The 17,704-nt window shown below is 49.6% G+C and overlaps 2 protein-coding genes across 4 annotated transcripts in view; one reads left to right on the forward strand and one right to left on the reverse strand.

Annotated features, from left to right (window-relative positions):
* Nucleotides 1–6,639: 6,639 nt before the first annotated feature.
* Nucleotides 6,640–13,373, forward strand: PIK3IP1 (phosphoinositide-3-kinase interacting protein 1). 2 transcript variants are annotated; one of them, XM_065851942.2, is made up of 6 exons: nt 6,640–6,850; nt 7,012–7,128; nt 7,250–7,366; nt 9,362–9,547; nt 9,671–9,749; nt 11,758–13,373. In XM_065851942.2, the coding sequence occupies exons 1-6, from the start codon at nt 6,763–6,765 to the stop codon at nt 11,963–11,965; spliced, it is 795 nt and encodes a 264-aa protein (XP_065708014.1). In that variant the 5' UTR covers nt 6,640–6,762; the 3' UTR covers nt 11,966–13,373. The 2 variants fall into 2 exon arrangements, with proteins under 2 accessions (XP_065708014.1, XP_071672190.1); XM_071816089.1 differs by lacking the exon at nt 7,012–7,128 and having other exon boundaries at nt 6,641–6,850.
* An 805-nt stretch (nt 13,374–14,178) lies between these two features.
* Nucleotides 14,179–17,704, reverse strand: part of LIMK2 (LIM domain kinase 2) — a 31,574-nt gene continuing 28,048 nt past the window's right edge. For both annotated transcript variants that reach the window (XM_065851674.2, XM_065851675.2), the window contains 2 exons: nt 16,620–16,777; nt 14,179–16,165 (listed from right to left, as the gene is read on the reverse strand). In XM_065851674.2, coding sequence (XP_065707746.1) covers nt 16,009–16,165; nt 16,620–16,777 — 315 coding nt within the window. In that variant the 3' untranslated portion in view covers nt 14,179–16,008. The remainder of the gene's footprint in view (nt 16,166–16,619; nt 16,778–17,704) is intronic.

Below are 17,704 nucleotides of genomic sequence, written 5' to 3' on the forward strand. Positions count from 1 at the left end.
AGAAGTTTGCCGCTGGCTCTGATGAATCCCAGTCCTGCTTCTACTGAAGTTGTTGGGAATCCTCCCACTGTCTTCAGTGTGAGCAAGAAAGGATCTTAGGTGAGGATGGATGACTCTTTCCCTACTTGAATGAAGTCTCTTGCCTATTTATGGGCCTGCTTCTATTGAAACCGAGCCTGTTTTAGCCTTTTTGGGTTCTTAGGGACCTGTTTGTATAAAGCAACTTACCTACCTATCTTTTATTTTATTTTTTTTTCTATTGTGTGTATTTTTTGTATGTTCTGTTGGAAGGTGGAAGCCTCTGTAGAAGGGGATACAAAAATTGATTTTTAAATAGTAATAAACCAAAAGAGAATTAAACTCCGCAGCTGCATGCATTCATTTCCTGGAGACAGAGACCGTGAGTGCACAGAGAACCAGCCTGTATTGCTTGTATCTCAAAACCTTTATCTTTTCAGAGACAGTTCCTGCCTTTGCCCATCTCCACAGCTCTAAATGAAAACGCCTGCTGTCATGGGCAGGTGGCAACGTCTATCAGGATGGTCTTATTTTGACTAGAAAATTTTTCTGGGGCTGTGTGATGAGATTTCTTGGATTCTTTTAGCGTAAGTGGATGGACTAAGAAGTATCTATGTGGAATTTGGTATTGTTCTCACTGAATACCTGGAAGGCAGCGGTAATAAAAATGAGATGGGATATATAAATGTATTTTTGCAGTGCTTCTGGCCTGCCTATCTCAGGTGCCGGGTCATTTGTCAAACGCACTGTGTTCTAACTCAACACCATTATATTCTAGAGAAATAAGTGAAGTATGAGGTGAAACTTGACTTTGTTCCTCCTTGTGGTGTTGCCAGTTTGAGCCCCAACTTTAGTAAAGAACGGCAAACTCAAGACCAAAATAACAACAGAGGTTTGCCCTATTTTGTAAACATACTTAAGGAACAGAGTCTTTGCCTTTGTAAACAGGTGTAAAAAAAAGTCTATGTGCATATATAAGAGCCATGAGAAAGGCTCTCTCTGCATGCCTATGGCATGCCTGCAACCCAAAGAGAAAATAAAGAGGTTTGCCTTTCTACAAAGGAAAGAAAGGGCAACTTCCTAAAATAAGCAACTCCTCCCACAGCCTTCGGGCAAACACCTGTGGAGAGCCGGCTGCCACAGTCCCCAATGGTTCTACCTGCTTTCAGGTCAGATAAGAGAATAAAATCCAGAGGGGAAAGCTCTGCATTGTAAATGTCCCCGAATCCTGCGTTTTTGTGAGGAAACACTAGTAGCTCTACTGAAAGATTTGGTCTCTTTCTCTGCTCCCGTGTTGAATTACAAAGAGACCCATCACAAAATGGGGCTCTGCTGTTATGTTGATGAGTCCCATCCCATTCCCAAAACCCTAAATAGATAAGAAAATAGATGTTTGGGGTTTTTTTATGTGTATGAGTTTACAACCTTACTGCCTTTCTGTTGGCATGGGATATGGGTTGCTTGCTTATAATGGGTTGTTGGGCTATTTAGACATGGTGTGTTTTTGCGAGAAACTGAAGTTTTTCATATTTAAGTGTAGCTCTGTGACCTCATGCTTTCCACAATGGAATCTGTCTCTTAATCTGATAATATTCCATGAAGATAAAACAGCAGAGTTCTGAGCTGTCACTTCTGTTTGTGAAATCAGCTTCCATGGTGAGTGAAAGATTGGGAGAGGGATGTTTAACAGTCCTGTCCAGTTCACTGGAGCTTAATTTGAACAGATATCAGAACAGAAACTTTTATTCTCTTTGACTCAGATTGCCGGATGTTTTGGTGCTGCCTTTTTCATGTTTCTCATGCAGATAAACCCTTATTTTTAGATCGACCTTTTCTAACAAGAATTAATGTTGGTTTATCTGACTGCTTAGCTTTGCTACTTACTGCTGTGCACAATGGTGAATTAAGAAACAAGCTACAAAGGTACTTTTATACATTGAGAAACAAACAAACACATTCCATTTTTCTTCCTGCATTAATGATTATTTGTGCTTTTCATGTACACGTTTCTCAGCACCACACATGTAGAACTTGAGAACACCTTAAGGGCGTCCATGCATATCCCTCTTCATGATTCCTTCCCTTTGAATACTCTTTCATCATGTATATATTGCAGCTTTCAAAGCACTTTGCAGACATTTAATCCTTTCTGCCTCTGTGACATAAGTGGTATTAACACGGGAAACCGAGGCAGAAGCTTGCCTAAGATCAAATAACAAATTGGTCAAAGAATTTAGAGGAAGGTTCCTCTTCTTGCCTCAAAGAGTCAACCTATGTGTTCTCAGAGCCGATCACAGTATCTTTTAAAATAACTTCCCTTCCTCCACCCTTAAAAATGCATGCTCTGGTTTTTGTCAGCAGCAGTCTGTAGAAAAACAGAGTGCAACCAGGGGCTGAAACGTCTTTGCACAGCTGTACCTTACTCCTAACAATACTGCTACAGTTCTGTGGTGTCTTGCTAGGAGCCACCCCCTCTGGGTAGCAGGTACAGCAGCGTCTGTGGTCTCAGAGTGCTCCAGCTGGAACAAGAGCTGAGGGCTGTGGTCCGCGCTGCGGCCTCGACAACAGCCACAGTGGACCAGTGTGAACACAAATGGCTGTTGGGCCCATCAGACTGCTGAGGGAATTGTGGAAAGGCACTGCACGGTCCGTGGCAAACAGGACAAAGAAGTGTTGCTGTTAGAGGGGACTCAGTGTGTGAGATTTCTTAAGTCAGTGATTGCCGAGAGTATTTAGCGCTAATCTCTTAATGCTAGAAAAGTGTCGCGGCAGTGCTGCTCCCCCAGTGAACAATAGGACCCCATTGCTCTCTCTCCTTTTCTTACAGCCCACACAGAAAGCTCATCGGAGAAGGCACTTTGAGTTAGTGGAGCAAACTCTGAACCAGTCTGAACCAGTTCAAATATCACATATGGTTGTTTTGCTTCTGCAGACTTCCTTGTTAGTCCTTGGAGGCTGTGGCTGGGGTTTGCTGAGCAATAGCTCCTGCTTCAGATGGAGGGGGCGGGGAGGCTCTCCTGAGCGTGGCAGCAGGGGACGCAACAGCGCGATCGGGTCTGCCGCTCCGCACCGACTCCTTTGTACTGACTGTGTAGGTTTTTGGTTATACTCAGTTTCGTAAACTCAACATCTGATCCTTTTGTTATAGCCCTGATTTTCTTTTCTTCTATTCAGATTCTTTCTAGGTTAGGAATAAAACGTATTTGTTTCTACATCATTGCCTACAGAAGGCACAGTTATTTTCATGATCCAGACAGAAGCAACAAAGGAGTAAAAAACCTGCTTTTGTTGGAGTTGTAAGTACTTAATAGTGTTTAGTAGCATTTGATGCTTACAGACTTTAACCTTTAAGCACAAATTGCTCTAATTACTCTGTTTATGGTGGATGAGGCCTCAGAGTTATTATCTTCTTTCTTGGGTGTTGCAGTTTATGGAGGAAGCCGAGAAATAGGAGAAGTGGTGAACTGGAATGAAAAGAAGCTTAGATAAACTAGTTTTGAGGAAGAATTGGCAGCATTGTTTTTGTTTGCCTAGAAAGAAGAAAGGGGAGGTTGCGGGAACATGACGTATGCCCTGTTACAAGGAGGGCAATGGTCAACTTTTTCCATTTTAAGCAATGCACATGAATTTGGCTAGGAAAGAATACTTCAGTTAGAAAATTTGTTTTGCTTAGTCCCCCCCAGCATCATATTTAGTGAGATTAGGTAATAAAGTGTGTCAGTTCTTTCACAGGAGTTTAGAAGAACTTTTGCCTGGGAAGATTTGAACAGACGTGGCTGTGGGTGCGTTTGAGATCTCGCAGAGTCCTTCCAGAGCCGTACATGTGCTGCCCCCTTGGCACAGCGTGCTGTGCTGTATGGTACCTTCCTTGGGTTGGTTTTGGTTTTCTTTAAGAAAACTCCCCATACACTTTGAATTTTTCCACGGGTGAAAAAGTGGAACAAAGAAAACAAACAAGAAAGAGCACCTGACAGACAGGAGGGAGAAAAAGCAGACGTTGTTCATTCTGGAACCTGTATAAACAAACAGCAGAAAGGTACCAGCTCACAGCTGAAACTGGTTCGCACTGAGTTTAAGGAGGATGCTTAATGTCCCTCATTCCTAAAAATAGCATATGCGTTCTCCTGTGAAGTGTTTGTGGATGTGTATATGCATTATGGTATCTGTATGTGTATATAGCTACAGATTTTTACATGTAAACTATGTGAGGGTGTAGTTGCAGAGCTATTAGCTTATAGTTTGGGTAGCTACTTTAAAATCAAGTCCTAGGAAGTACCATCAGTTTTAATCTCTAAAACTATAGCAAGAAGAGCAAATCCATTCCCAAACAGAAGAAAGAGCAATGGAGTCTGCCTTTGCCAGCTGCCACCTGGCATCCTATTAAATTCAACTCTGTGAAACTGCCAGGCGTAAATCTTCCCTCATCCTGGAAAGAGCTGGAGATGAAAGAGGAAAAAAATACGTGTGGAAGTCAGTCATGGAAAAGACTTTGATCTTTACCGTTAATATGAAGGTTTTTGCATTTCTCCCAGATTCCCCATTGTTCTTCTGTGGACTAGAAACTCAAGTTGTTTGCCGGAACTTGGCTGGGTGTAATGAGAAGTGCAGATTTATCTTGTTACATAACAGGAGTGAGAGCTGGGAAGGTCTGAGGTTTGTTTCCACAGATTGCTGCCCAGCCTGCCGTTCTTGGATCAGCATGTACAGGGGGAGGTGCTTTCTGTGCAAGATGGCATGGAAGCATTAGTTAGTCTTATGAAATGAGCTAAAGGAAATGAATTGTACACGTTGGCATCCCTCTGCAAACTATTTTGGACAGACTGTGCTGCTGGATGCATTTGTGGCCCTGCAGCTTCTGACTGAACGGAATTTGTCCCATAAAGTATCTCATGAAGGGCTATTACAAACAGGCGGCCTGATTCAATAGCCCTTATTAAAAATTCTTGCTTGCTCCAGTTCGCCGTTCACAGAGAGTAACTGGAGAGCACAAGGAATGCAGTGACTGGGTGTCTGTGCAGACAACGAGCACAGCGCTGTACAGCACACGTCTTATGTTGCTCAGGACCGACATACACGTGGTTTTGTTTTTTACAACCTGGATGCGGGTTTTTCTTAAATTTGACATTATTAACCTAAATTTCCTGTAGTGTTATATTGTTAAAGCCTGAATTACACACAGGCACTAAGAGTTATTGTTTCATGATCGATGGTAGTGCTGCTTAATTGACCTGTTTTCCTCATTACCCCTGTGTCATGCTGGTACATCTGTTTTTTGTGGCTCCACCGTGGACTGGATGCAGCAGGTGACCTGGCTGTAAAGGGTTAAAGTGTGCGTGACCTGGTGAGGAAAGGGCAAAAGTCGGGCTGGATCAGCGCCTTGCGCCTGCTTGTCCCACAAGTACCAGTAGCAGCCTGACAGAGAGCACTGCGGGGTGGGAACATCTGGGAGCGGGAGGGAAGGACGGCTGCTCCAGCCAGCACTGCCCCCAAAAGTGATTCATCAAACACCGAATGCAACGTGCAGCTTCCTGGCATAGAAATACTCTTCTTGTGTCCAGTCCTTTCCATGTGATTTCAGAGCACTTTAAAAGGAGGGAGCTTCCCTATCCTTTTCTGAGAGGGAAGGTTTGATTGTACCTCATGTAACAGAGAGGAAGGGAAAGCACAAAGAAGTGAAGCCAACAGATTGACCAAGGTCAGGAGCTCTGTGGGAAAGCCAGAAATAGCACCTTGTGCTGCAGTCCTGTGCCTTGGCTGCAAACCCAGCAGTTGGCCCAGGCCACCTTTGAGAGCTCCTGGCCGGACAGCACCAAGTATTCAGCTGCTTGTTTTTCACTGGTGTAAAACAGGAATGTTGGTGATGACCCCAGGTGCTTGTGCACAGTTGCTGATGTTGCAGTGTCTGAAGACCTGTTTGAAAACACAGGTGTCCCCTGGAACCCATTTGAAATGTCTGCAGAGAGGCTTTATCATGGTCGCAGTATGCCTGCAATAGAATGAAGCATTTTTTGGCTGTTTACTTTGTTTTTCTATAAGCAGGCACAGCTCTTAGAGTAAGTGGAGTCAAAGGAAACCAATCAATTAGCAGAGGAGAGAAGTTCAACTTTTAATGTGTTGGAGCACAGCTTTTGTGGTGGTGTGTGCCCCCTGTGCATGGTCTCTAGGGCTATGGGAACCCCAAGGGAGAACCAGAGCAGGAGAATTGAGTCCTTTGTGGTCGCTCTCTAGTGGAGATTGGAATTTCGGGTCTCTGAAGACGAACTTTTTCCCTGCCACAGCCAGCGTTTCCAGCCTAGTTCCGTGTCGGGAGTCTCCTCTTCTGGCCCAAGAACTGTCCACGGCCGTAGGGGACCAGGACAGGGGTGCGGAGCTGCGTTTCGGGAACGCGTCCCCGCGTTCCTCCCGAGCCAAACAGCCCCCGCGGTACCGAACACCCACCGCTGCGCCCGGTCCCGGGGCTCTGGGGCGGGGGATCCCCTGCGGACACGGCAGAGCAGCAGCAGCTGCCCCGAGCTCTGCCCCGCGGAGGCCGCCCCTTCCCCTCCCGGGGCTCCCCGCGGGGCCGGGAGCCGCCCGGGGGCGGGCGGCGGCAGCGTTAGGACCCGGCTGCGGGGCGGGGGGGGGAGCGCAGCCCGGCGGTTGTTTACCGGGGAGGGAAGAGCCGGGGCAGGTCTCGCCGCGGCGCCGAGCGGAGCCGAGCTGCGCGGCCGGGCTGGCGGTGGCTCCTCGCAGCCCGGGCCGAGGATGCTGCGCGGGGGCCCGCGGCGGGCGGTGGCGCTGGGCGCCGTGCTGCTGGGCTCGCTGCTGCTGGCGGCTGCCCGCGGCGCCGAGGGTGAGTGCCGCCCCGGGGGACCCGGCTTTGTGCTGGGGGACAAAGGGTGGCCCGAAGCGGGGAGAGCCCCTGGGGAGGGCGGGGGCAGCCGACCCCGTACCCGCGGGGGGCGGCGGGGGCTGCCCGGCCCGCCCGCATGGCCTGGCCTCGTCTCTCCGCAGAGTGCCTCCGCGGCAACGGCGCGTCCTACCGCGGGAGCCGGCGAGTGGCCTCCGGCGGCGCCCCGTGCCTCAACTGGCTGGCGGTGCGGAGCGGCCCCGGCGCCGCGCTCCCGGCAGGTGGGTCCGGGGGGTCAAGGGGGCAGCGGGGGCCTGGGGGAGGCGGCTCGGGGGATATCGGGTGAGCGGGGCGCTGGGGCCGCGGCGCTCCCCGCGCTGACCGCCCGGTACCCTCCGACAGTCGCCGAGGACCACAACAATTGCAGAAACCCGGACGGCGACGCCACTCCCTGGTGCTACATCCGAGGTGCCGCTGGGGATCCCGAACGGAGACCCTGCGACATCGCCCAGTGCTCAGGTAGGAGCTGCCCCAGCCGCTCCCCCTTCTCCTCCTGCCCTCCCCGGGTCATCGTTCTCCCTGGCCGGGGCCGGGTTCGTCACCAGGGTGGGGTCCCCGTGCGCACAAACAACCCCGGGCTATGGCAGCACCCGCAGCCCTCCCCCGGGAACAGAGTGTACCCGGGGCTTCCCTCCACCCCTGTGGGTACACATCTGCCTCCCAGCTGTGCCGTGCTCCGCCCCTTGAGCTTTTCCAGTAGTGCCAGAAAAGGTCTGTGCAAAGCCTTGCCCTCCCCCCGTGTCACTGGTCACTATAGGGCTCTTTGGCTGTGTTGCGAAAGGCTGCGATCTGGGCATCTACGAACTGCAGAGGTGTTGGTAGGTCATTCCTGTGGGGCGTGTTATTGCTGTCTAAACGAGTGTCCTGCTGCTGAAGGAGTACTGGGGTGAATTTGGGTACAGGTGGGGGGAAAGAACTTGGAGAAAATGAGAACTGAGGGAAGACAGTAAGAAATGGAAAACCCCAAACACTGGATTGCTCCTGGGTAGTCAGGGTGGAAAGGAGTTTGTGAAGACAACTGTAGCTGAAGCCTGTTTTAGGGAGAGGAGATGTCAGTATTGACTGAGGTTTTTTTGAGCTGTTTACTTATTTCTGAGCCCCTCAAGATTTACGCACTCCCCTGTCCCTCGGGACGGCTGTCCTTGCATGTAAACACTTTCCCACACACATACACCCGCCTCTTCACTTTGCTTGGTTTTTTGCCTGCTTTTCCCTAAAAATGAAGCAAAACAAATGTTTTGCTGTCAAGACCATTTAATTGAAACAACCCTGCAGCTTTTGGATCAGGAGAGTTACCTGACCGATCAGCCAATGCACCATTTGCATGTTTAAGGGGTTTGGCTATTTTTGTGTCTCAGAGTGGGCACCTTTTTACTGTAGTTGTGTCCCGCAGCTCCCCTTAGTTCAGCTTCTTTGGCTGACCCTATGCAAAGTCACAGTGCGGCGCACAGACCTTGATTTCCTATCTCTACCTCCTCATCTGTGCTTCCATTTCACATTCCACTGGGGACTCAAAATGGCTGCAGATAGAAAAGCCATGTGGAGTTATTGCCAGCTGTGGGGTGAGATTCAGGTGGAGAGAGTTTTCAGGTGTGGATGCATACTGTCCATAGCACTGCCAAAAGTAGGATTTTTTTTGTTCTGGGCGGGTAGTAGATACCTACTTTCCACTATCATAGCTTTTACTGCGCTACAGCTTCCATTTGAACTGTGTCATGAAAGAAGGAGCTACCTTGAAAATCTTTCATGCTGTTGATAAAAACCCCACAGGACTGGGAAGTAGGCTGTGCTATGAGCCTCATCCTTATGCACCTTTGTTTGGGCTATGGCTGAGGAGGAACTCCCTGTCCTTCCATAGTCAGTGGCTGTGCTGCCTCAGTGCTGCTCTGCCTTAGCCTGTGCATCCTGCTAAAGGAGTTGGTTGGCCACATGGCTGCAAAAAGGAGCTGGGTAAGAAGAATGTCCCCAGGTTGTTTTCACACCAGCTGGAGTCTCCTGCCATCCAACTTTCCTGTGTCAGGAAGATTGAGGCACAGGAGAGATAAATAGGCTCCTGGGAGATTTGGGATGGAGATTCTCATAATCTTGTTCCTGCCTTGTTCAGTGTGATTGAAGCTGCAGCCTGTATTTCGATCTATACACTAAATGAAGTCATTGTGCATCCCCTGGATTCATGCCTTGAACCTGGGTTTTGTTTTACTGTCTGACTTCTGTCCTGTCTGTGCTGGTGCCTTGCACTCTTAGTTAGGCTCACGTCAGAGGAAAGTGTGGGGCAGAGTACATTTCTTGTGTGCCTGCAGAATTTCTGGCAACAACCTAAGAGGGAACAAGCGCTTGTCAGTGTATTTTGAAGGCGGTGCAGTGATACCAATCTAGATCTGTCCCACTCACAAGGCACGTGTTGTTTTGCAGTACTCATCCATCCTTTGTATTTTATATATCTTTTTTCAACAGATGCCACCGCTGCCGCAGCCCCAGTCCCTACAGCAGAAGTTAATACTTCTCAGGAGGTCGACCAGGTGTTTGAGCCGGCTGATAGCTTGCCCTCCCGGAGCGAGGCAGCCGCTGTGCAGCCTGTCATTGGCATCAGCCAGAGAGTGCAGATGAACTCCAAAGAAAAGAAGAACTTGGGGACACTAGGTATAAACCCAGGATTGTGTGATGGATCCTGTAATTCCAGCAGGAGGGATTTGTTTTGAGGCTCCGAAAGCAGTGCTATAGCTGGTCTACTGCCTCTAACTTTGTCTCTTTCTCTCTTCGCAGGGTATGTGCTGGGGCTGATCATGATGGTGATAATCATTACCATCGGAGTTGGCATTGTCCTGGGATACATCTATAAGAGGTCAGTGGCTATTCTCCTTTGTCTAAAAGCTGGTGTAGGCATTAATCAATGTATGTAGAGCAGGAATGTCTGAGCACCTGCAGAACCAACAGATCCTAATGAAAAGGCAGATAGAAGTATGTGATTTGATATGGCACGTTGTGCAAGAGTTTCACTTGTCGCACTGAGGAAGGAGCTATTTAAGAGTTAATCCCGTTCTTCTCCATTTCACCCGTCAGTGTGGTATTCTGTCCCATTTAAAGTCTCAAACTGCCTCTTTATTATTTGGCTTTGTGCGTGTGCGCACGCATGCTTTGATGTGGCTTTCCCAGGTGCATGAATTTCACATAAGAGCTGGAGAGAGCGGATCCCAGGTGCCCTCACAGGAAGTTTCTTTTGTGATGAGAAAGAGAACGATCCTTCTAGCAGGTCACCTGTTCCCGGTTTCTCTAGTCTAGCTAGCTTCAGCAGAAAAACAATTGGCAAATTCTTTGCCGCTTGTGCATTGCATCCTATGAAGCTGAATATCAAGTAGCACTTCTTTTTGTCGAAGTTTGTTTTACCAAAGCTCCAGCATACTTGAAGGTCAGTTTTGATTCACACTTAAGTTAGGATTTGTTCAGCCACTAGACTGTGTTTGACAGAAGTGCTTCGGTAGCTCAGCAGCGTCTGAGGTTGGTGGTAATAGCAAGCAGCTTAGCTGACAAATAGCAGGGAAAGTCGCTGCAGCAAGTGAAGGCCCAGGCTCCCTCCTCTGGGAGGGTTTGTTCTGTATTTTGGCTGTTTGACAGCAGTCTGACACAACCAAGCAGAAGGAGCCCTTTCCCAAGCTGGGACATGTCCTTATGTAATTGTTTATAATAAATGCTGACAGAAAAAAAAAACAACAGAGGGAGGAATTGTTACATAAGGGGCAAAACACGGAGCACTGCTTGTCGAGGAATGTGATTTGAGGTGTCACTTCAGAGAACGCTGTCTTGTGTGCTGGCAGGAGCGGCAGCCGCTGCTGCACGCCTGTTGGCGGCTTTGAAGAGCAGCCAAAGCGCTTCTGTGCTGACAGGAGAGCCCAGCCGCTCTGCCTGGGGGGATCACGAGCCCGGGAGCAGCGAGAGGTGCCTGTCCCACCTCACCCCCTCTTCGGCAGGAAGAAGCAAAAGACCGGTGTTGAGCGTTGTCCAAATGCAGCTTTGGTGCTTCGATCCCATAGAGCTCACAGCAGGGCTGCAGTGCAGCTCTGCTGCCTCTCTCTTGCCTTGCTCTTAAAATGGCCTTTGCAAGCTGGCAGGTCTGGGTAGGTGTGGTGAGAAACCTTTAATGGGTTTAGTAGCTTTTGGTACATGTTGCTTTTCTGGAGACAACACGCTATTAATGCCATCCATTTTTAAAGCAAGGCAGTTCCTCTTCAGTACAAATTACAGCGGCGTTGCCTCCCTTAGCAACAACTGAAGAGCGAGGTAGTTTGAGGAGCTGGCTGTGGTATAAACCTGTTAGCTGCAGTGGCAGGAGGCAGGGCCTTTAATGCTTTCATGAACAGCTTAATTCGCAACAGTTTGGTTTGCTGCAGCAAGAGGCAGAATCTGTCACCACCTCCGGTATTTGTTTCTGTCAGATGAAGCACATTAGGAAGCTCTTTCCTGCACCAGCGGGCTCTGCGCCGTCTCCCTGCTCCCCTGGGCCTGCACCAGGCAGTGCTGTGGGACTACAAGCAAACGTTGCTCAGCTCTGTGGCTTGGAGAAGCCTGGCTTTACAGTCATCGTTTGGCTGTAGCAATGTCAGTGAATAAGAGAGTTTGCGAGGGAGGGACAGGCATCGTTTGGCTGTTTGATTTTCAATGATGCTCACATGGGGTCCTCTGCTTTACAGCAGGGGGTGTTTCTGGCCCTTTGTGTGTAGCTGAAAAGTCTGTTTCTTAAAGACTCTCCTTTTCTACTATATCACCTGTTCCGAGACTCTGCCTCCAAGCAGTGGTGGTCATCCTAAGCATATACATAGATATATATATATATATATTTTTTTCTTTCAATCTAGGGGGAAAGACCTGAAGGAAAAGCATGAACAGAAGGTTTATGAGCGTGAAATGCAGCGCATCACGCTGCCACTCTCGGCGTTCAGCAATCCTGCCTGCGAGCTTGTAGATGAGAACACCATCGTGGTGCACACCAACCAGACGCCCGTGGAGGACACCCACGATGGCAGTGGCCCGCTCATGGGGCAGGCGGGCACTCCTGGTGCCTGAGCAGCTCGGGCAGGAGCGATACAGCCTGAGCAAAGCCTCCAGCTTCCCACTGTGAGTGCAGGGGTTGTGTGTGTTCCTTTCTATTTTGTTTTGTTTTTGATGAAAGCCAGACGAAGGTGATGCAGAAGGACGGAGCAACAGGCTGTTCATCACGATCTGTTTGAGGGCACTGTTTGGCGCGTGGCCAACTGGGGACCAGTGTGGTGGACCGTGCTGGTTCCCCCCACCTATCTCGGTGGCATGCCAGTGAGCTGGGGGAGATGTTGGGCCAGGCTCACAACTGGCCACAGATCCCATAGCCTGGAATGTGGTCTTGGCTTCCTCTTTTCTGTTCCTTTCCTATTTAACGGTGTGCACTGTTACTTACGTTTCAGCCTGGAATCCCAGGAGGGAGCAGTACTGCAGGGACTGAGCGGAGCTTCACGTCAGACTTAGCTAGATAATTACACTCTGATTATAGTTCCTGTGTTTTTGCTTTGGTGGCTGAGAGCTGGAGATGCTGTCCAGAATCCTGCTACTGGATTAATTTTTTTTCCAAGGAAGTTTATTTGAGGGATGGCTTTGGCCAGGAGCAGTATGTTTAGCCCCAGGGTCAATTTGGAAAAGCTCTTCTGCAGCTCTCGATAAATCCAGGTCTTCCAGGACTGAAGCCACATCTCCATTCCCCTCTGGTGCTGCATGCACGGCCACGGTTGTAGGAGTCCGGGAGGTCAGTGCCTCCTGCTCGCTTACACACATCAGGAGACCAAAGGCCAGCAGTTGTGGAGTGAAGGAAACAAACTGCCCTTCAGCTACCTATGGCAGGTTGAGCACTGATAACATCCTCTTCTGAATTCCCTTGGCTTTGCACAGAGCCAGCTCTGGACAGAGTGGCCAGGCCAGCTGTGCAGGTCACCCTGGCCATGACGCAGCAGCTCCTGCTCTAAGGGCAGGACAAGGCAGCTGCTCTTACAAGATCCCAAAGTTAGGGCCTGGCTGCTGGCCCAGCCTCCTTCACGCACACTCAGCTTGCGCAGCAAGACTACTTGCTTACAGAGCCTGGCCCTATTACAGAGGTTTTGTAACAACTTCTATTAGCGTTTCAGGGGGTTTGGAAGGGATGGTTGCTGCAGTGTCTCCCAAACGGCACCAGGGCAAGGCCACTTCAGGGAAACATCCATCCCCACCTCAGGGGATTCAAGCCATTCAAGTAAGTTTTCTAGCCATCTGCTTTATAGCTGTGGGCCTAACAGGGAGCAGCACTTGGCAGCAGGGTTTTTAGTATTAATGTTTGATTCAGAAAAGGGAAATGTTTTATTTTTAAATACCTTTGAATACCATTTCTTTGTAAAATGTTTTAAATACCTCATTATGAGAAGGTGCAGATTGTGCTACCTTGCATTAAAGCTTAAAAGAAAAATGCTCTGTAGGCGTGTGTGGACTGTGGCTTTTCTGTACGTTCCTCCTGCCAGAGCAGCGTCCTGTTGCTTGTTGCAGACTGTGAACTGAGGAGAAGGGAAGATGCCACTTCAGTTTGCCAGGCCCAAAGGTAAATCCCTGCCAGCCGTGCCTCTGCTCACCAGCACTGACAAGGGGCACGGAGCTTCTTTCCACGCTGCCCGCGGGCAGTTTTGGACGGGGATGCTGTCCCCGAGGGGCAGCTGGGGCTGTGAGCGGGGCTGCCCGAGCAGGCCGGTCGGTGGGAGGATGCTGGCAGGTACAGCCCCGCCTGTCCCCACACGGCAGCTCTGCTCTGGTGCCTCTCAGCAGCAGCTCCCTCCCTCGGGGCCTTGCTTTGGGAAGCAGGATGGAGACAGCACGCAGCAGGTTACAGGAGGCACCAACATAGCATTTTTGTTCAGCTGTTGGCTTAACAAATGCGCCTTGAACTACATATTTCAGAATAAGCGGTTTCCAAGAACAGGCTGTGTTTTTATCCCCGGGTCAGAGAGAAGTTCCATGTATGTTCTTTTGACTCCTGTCTCCTCCTAAAAAATCCAGCAATGACCAGAACGTGACAACGTCTTCCCTTTCCATCACTCCAGGTAAATAGTACTATAGAGCACTTGCTCTGTGTCGCTGTAGTTCTATAAATGTGGCAGAGCCCTTTGGCTCAAGAAAGGGAGTTTTAGATACCTCTCATCTGTGCAGTTTTGATGCTGCCATTTTTGTGACAACAGAAACCTGAGAAAGTTACCGCTTCCTGCTTTATGTAACACTGCGACAACAAAGTCTTGTTTTCATAGCATACATTTACTGCTCTTTAATTTAGTTAGAACATGGAGCTGTGCAAATCACAGTTCATCAACCCCAGCTACACATCACCCAGGACTCTCCCCCTCAGGGGTCCCCTCACAAACCAGCCTGGGAGGGGGAAAGAAAGGGCAAATCTATTAACAGTCCTGAATCCACTGGACCCAGTTTAGAGAGGCTCCTCCACTGACTCACAGCACGGGGAGTCCCCAGCGTTTCTAAAACACCACTACACAGACTAAAACCGCCCCCTACACACACCTTTGTCAGGCGATGGCTGGTCCCGTGTTATTTTACATAATACTTCAAACTCATGGGTAGGGGGAGGAAATCAAAGTAACAGCAAAGACTGCCACCCGTTCCCCACCGTTCAATAGGGAAGGGAGGGGGAGGAGATTGGAGCACACTAAAAATCCAGTTAAACCAAGATGTTTGTGACACTTCAGAGCAGGACTTGAGCCCGCTTTTTGTTCAGTTCTGCCAGCCACACAAGCTACTGCAGCAGTAGCTTTATTCCTTCTCCCACCGAGGGAGGAAGAAGTGCTGGAAGAAAATACACCCTCACCTGCCCCCCAGTGACTCCAAGCCCTTCTTCTCCCCAAAAGCAGGGAATGACCCTGAGGAAAGTTTCTGCTTGGAGAATCGGGTGCTACAGCAGCAGCTGCAAGGACCTTCAAAGGGAGCAACTTGCAAAGCCTGCAGGAAAGGATGAGGTAATGGCAACTGAATTACTGGTTCTGCAGCTGCCACCCTTGGGAGGATGGGACGTTCTCCAGCACTTTTCTGTTCATGACAAGTCCATCCTTTAAATAACCTCGGGCATGTCCCACTTTGCCGTTGTCCGTGTATGAAGTCTGAGCCACTTCAAACCTTCAGCTTTCTGAAAAGCACCATCTTCCACCCTTTCTGTCACCTCATGTCCACAGGCTGAGAGCTCAAGCAGCTGCAGTTCTCCGGGGATGTCCACAGCCAGTGCCTAGTGCAGTTCTACCCACTCAGGTTCAAATACTCTCACCTAGGTTAAGGTTCTTGGGCAGGCAAACTCGCCGTCTGGGCGCAGGGTCTGAAGATGCTCAAGTGGCTCATTTGCTGCCTGTGTTGTCCACCATCAGAGCTGTCTTAGTGTTTCTAGGCAGGCTGCTGGAGGTATTCAGAAGCTGAGGAAAAAAAACCACAAAACCAAACCAAAACAAAAATTCATACATGCTTCCTCACAGACACGGTATTTCAAGAGAGCTGCCCAGTTCCTGGGGTTTTCCTTCCCTCCCCTGATGCACATTGGAGGCCAAAAATCTCAGTGGGTTGTTTTGGAGAACACATGCACAAACATACACACACACACGCTGTCCTGGTGGGGCCTTTTGCCAGATGTCCAGTTCCCCCAGCCTTCTGAGCAGGGTAGTCAGTGGGAGAAGCAGTTCCAGAAGTGCTGGTCCTTGCCCAGAGTCTCCTACAGCAATTCCCTCCCTGGCCGACAAGCCAGGGTGGCTTCACAGCTTGCAGCCAAGTTCTAAGGCACCACAGTAAAGAAGCCTGAAAAGGCCAGAGAAACATTCCTCAAGCCAGAAAAATAGTGTTGAGCAGCTTTCCCAGGTGCAGTTGGCAGGAAACGTTTTGCTTCCAAAACATGCCAGAAATCCACAGTGAATCAGGATGTCCAAGAGGAGGGGTGCTGGGTGGGGAGAGAGAGGCAATGCAGCAAACGCACAGCGTGGTGCCCCGTTAATGCCCTGAAGTGGCTGAAGTGCGTCTCCCTCCCGATCACCCATCTCTGCTCCCACGGAAGAGGTGCAGGCAGTGGGATGAGCTGACTAGGTTGTGTTCTCAGGTAGCTTGTCACGGTTCAGTCCATACTGCACACTCACGTTGTGGTCCAGCTCCTCCAGCTCAGATGGAAGGGGGATGGCAAGTTCTCCCAGGTAGAGAGAGAGAGCTTCAAAGGAATCTTCCAGCTTAGAAAAAGGGGGCCTAGAAGAGCAATGAGGAAATGTGAGCTTTGAAGATTGTGAAGATCCCATCTGCCTGGGCTACCTGTTTTTACAGCCAGACCAGAGAGGTCTGGCTCTTTGGGAACCCACTTAGCATCACCACCGTTCTGAAGCTACAGGTTTCACAACTGAAACCAAATGAACTATTCACATTTTGGAGATGCTGGCAAGGTCTGTCTCTGCTTTTTGTACGTGAGGAACCCTGAACAATCACTCCTTTGCCCTCTCTGTTTCAGAAACTGTTTCAGAGATCTCTACCACATAGAGCGGTCTCTCTCCCAAGCTGATGAGTCTTTAGTCTCTCCTCACATGGAAACTTTTGAGCATTCCCACAAGCCCTCTCCCATCCTCTGTGTAGAACAATCCTTTCACTAAGGGGATGCAGACACATCCTCCAGGCTTACAAAGAGAAGCCCTCCAGACCCCAAACCTACCTGCTTTCTGGCTCCAGCCTGCAGCAAATAGCAGCCAGAGGGAAAAAGGCTGGAGGACAGTCAGCAGGAACAAACTTCTCCCAGAACAGCTTGACATTAAGGCCAAAATCCAGTGTGCGTGGGAGACAGTCCGGGTCAGCATAAACTTGACCTATGATCTAGAGAAAAATGAGAGGAGCACTCAAGTACAGCAACAGTTCCAGAATGTTAACAGTGAACTTCAGCATTGGGCAGATGCTCCTTCAAAATGAAAGGGAAAGAGAAGAAACCCTGTTCCTCCTTTCCAACGGGGCTAATTGCACAAGGGAATGGGCAAGGCACTGCATAAAGACAAAATTCACATGAAACTTTTTCAAGACCTGGCACTGTGGCCGCTGTTGTGAAGGAACAACAGGCGCCTTCTCGTTCTCCCCAGGGTTTCTCTGCTAGAAGATGCAGGATGGTGTGCATTTCGCAGAGAGCTCAACAGTGTCTCACTGCTGCATCAGCTGCTGTGCTGTGTGCTGCTCGGGATGCTGCTGCCCCTCCTGATCGCAGGTAATCAACGCAGCCTGCACCATCTCTTCCCTGTCACACAACCTTACCACACTGTCAGCGAACATCTGTCCTAAACAATGCACCACAAATTCCCAGTTGCTCTGCTACTGGCAGATTCAACCCCACCCACAGCCAGAGGGTGGAGGGAAGCACAACCTAACCAAAGCCCGGGAGGCTGCAGGCCAGAGCGGTAGAGGAAAGGGCTGGGTGGAACAGACAGCAGCCCTGCCCAGCACTCACCACCCAGCCCCTCCAGCACCAGGGGACTCAAAGTGTAATGAGAGGGAAGAAACCCACAGTTAAGAGCTGTGGGGTGAGCTGGACTCAGACAAGGTCAATGTCAATACACACTCTCACATGGGGAAGAGTATTAGGTTTAAAGTCTCATCGGGTATCACAAAAAGGGTGTTATTTATAACCACCCGGGCTTTTCTGTGCCAATAACTCAGCAGGACAACCACATCCTGTAACTAGACAGTGGAACGCCCATTATGTACTTTGGCAGGGTTATTTTGTTATCTGTTTGAGTGTGTAACTTCTTTTTTTAG

Source organism: Patagioenas fasciata, chromosome 17 (genome assembly GCF_037038585.1).
Source record: "Patagioenas fasciata isolate bPatFas1 chromosome 17, bPatFas1.hap1, whole genome shotgun sequence".
In the NCBI taxonomy this organism is placed as follows: Eukaryota; Metazoa; Chordata; class Aves; order Columbiformes; family Columbidae; genus Patagioenas; species Patagioenas fasciata.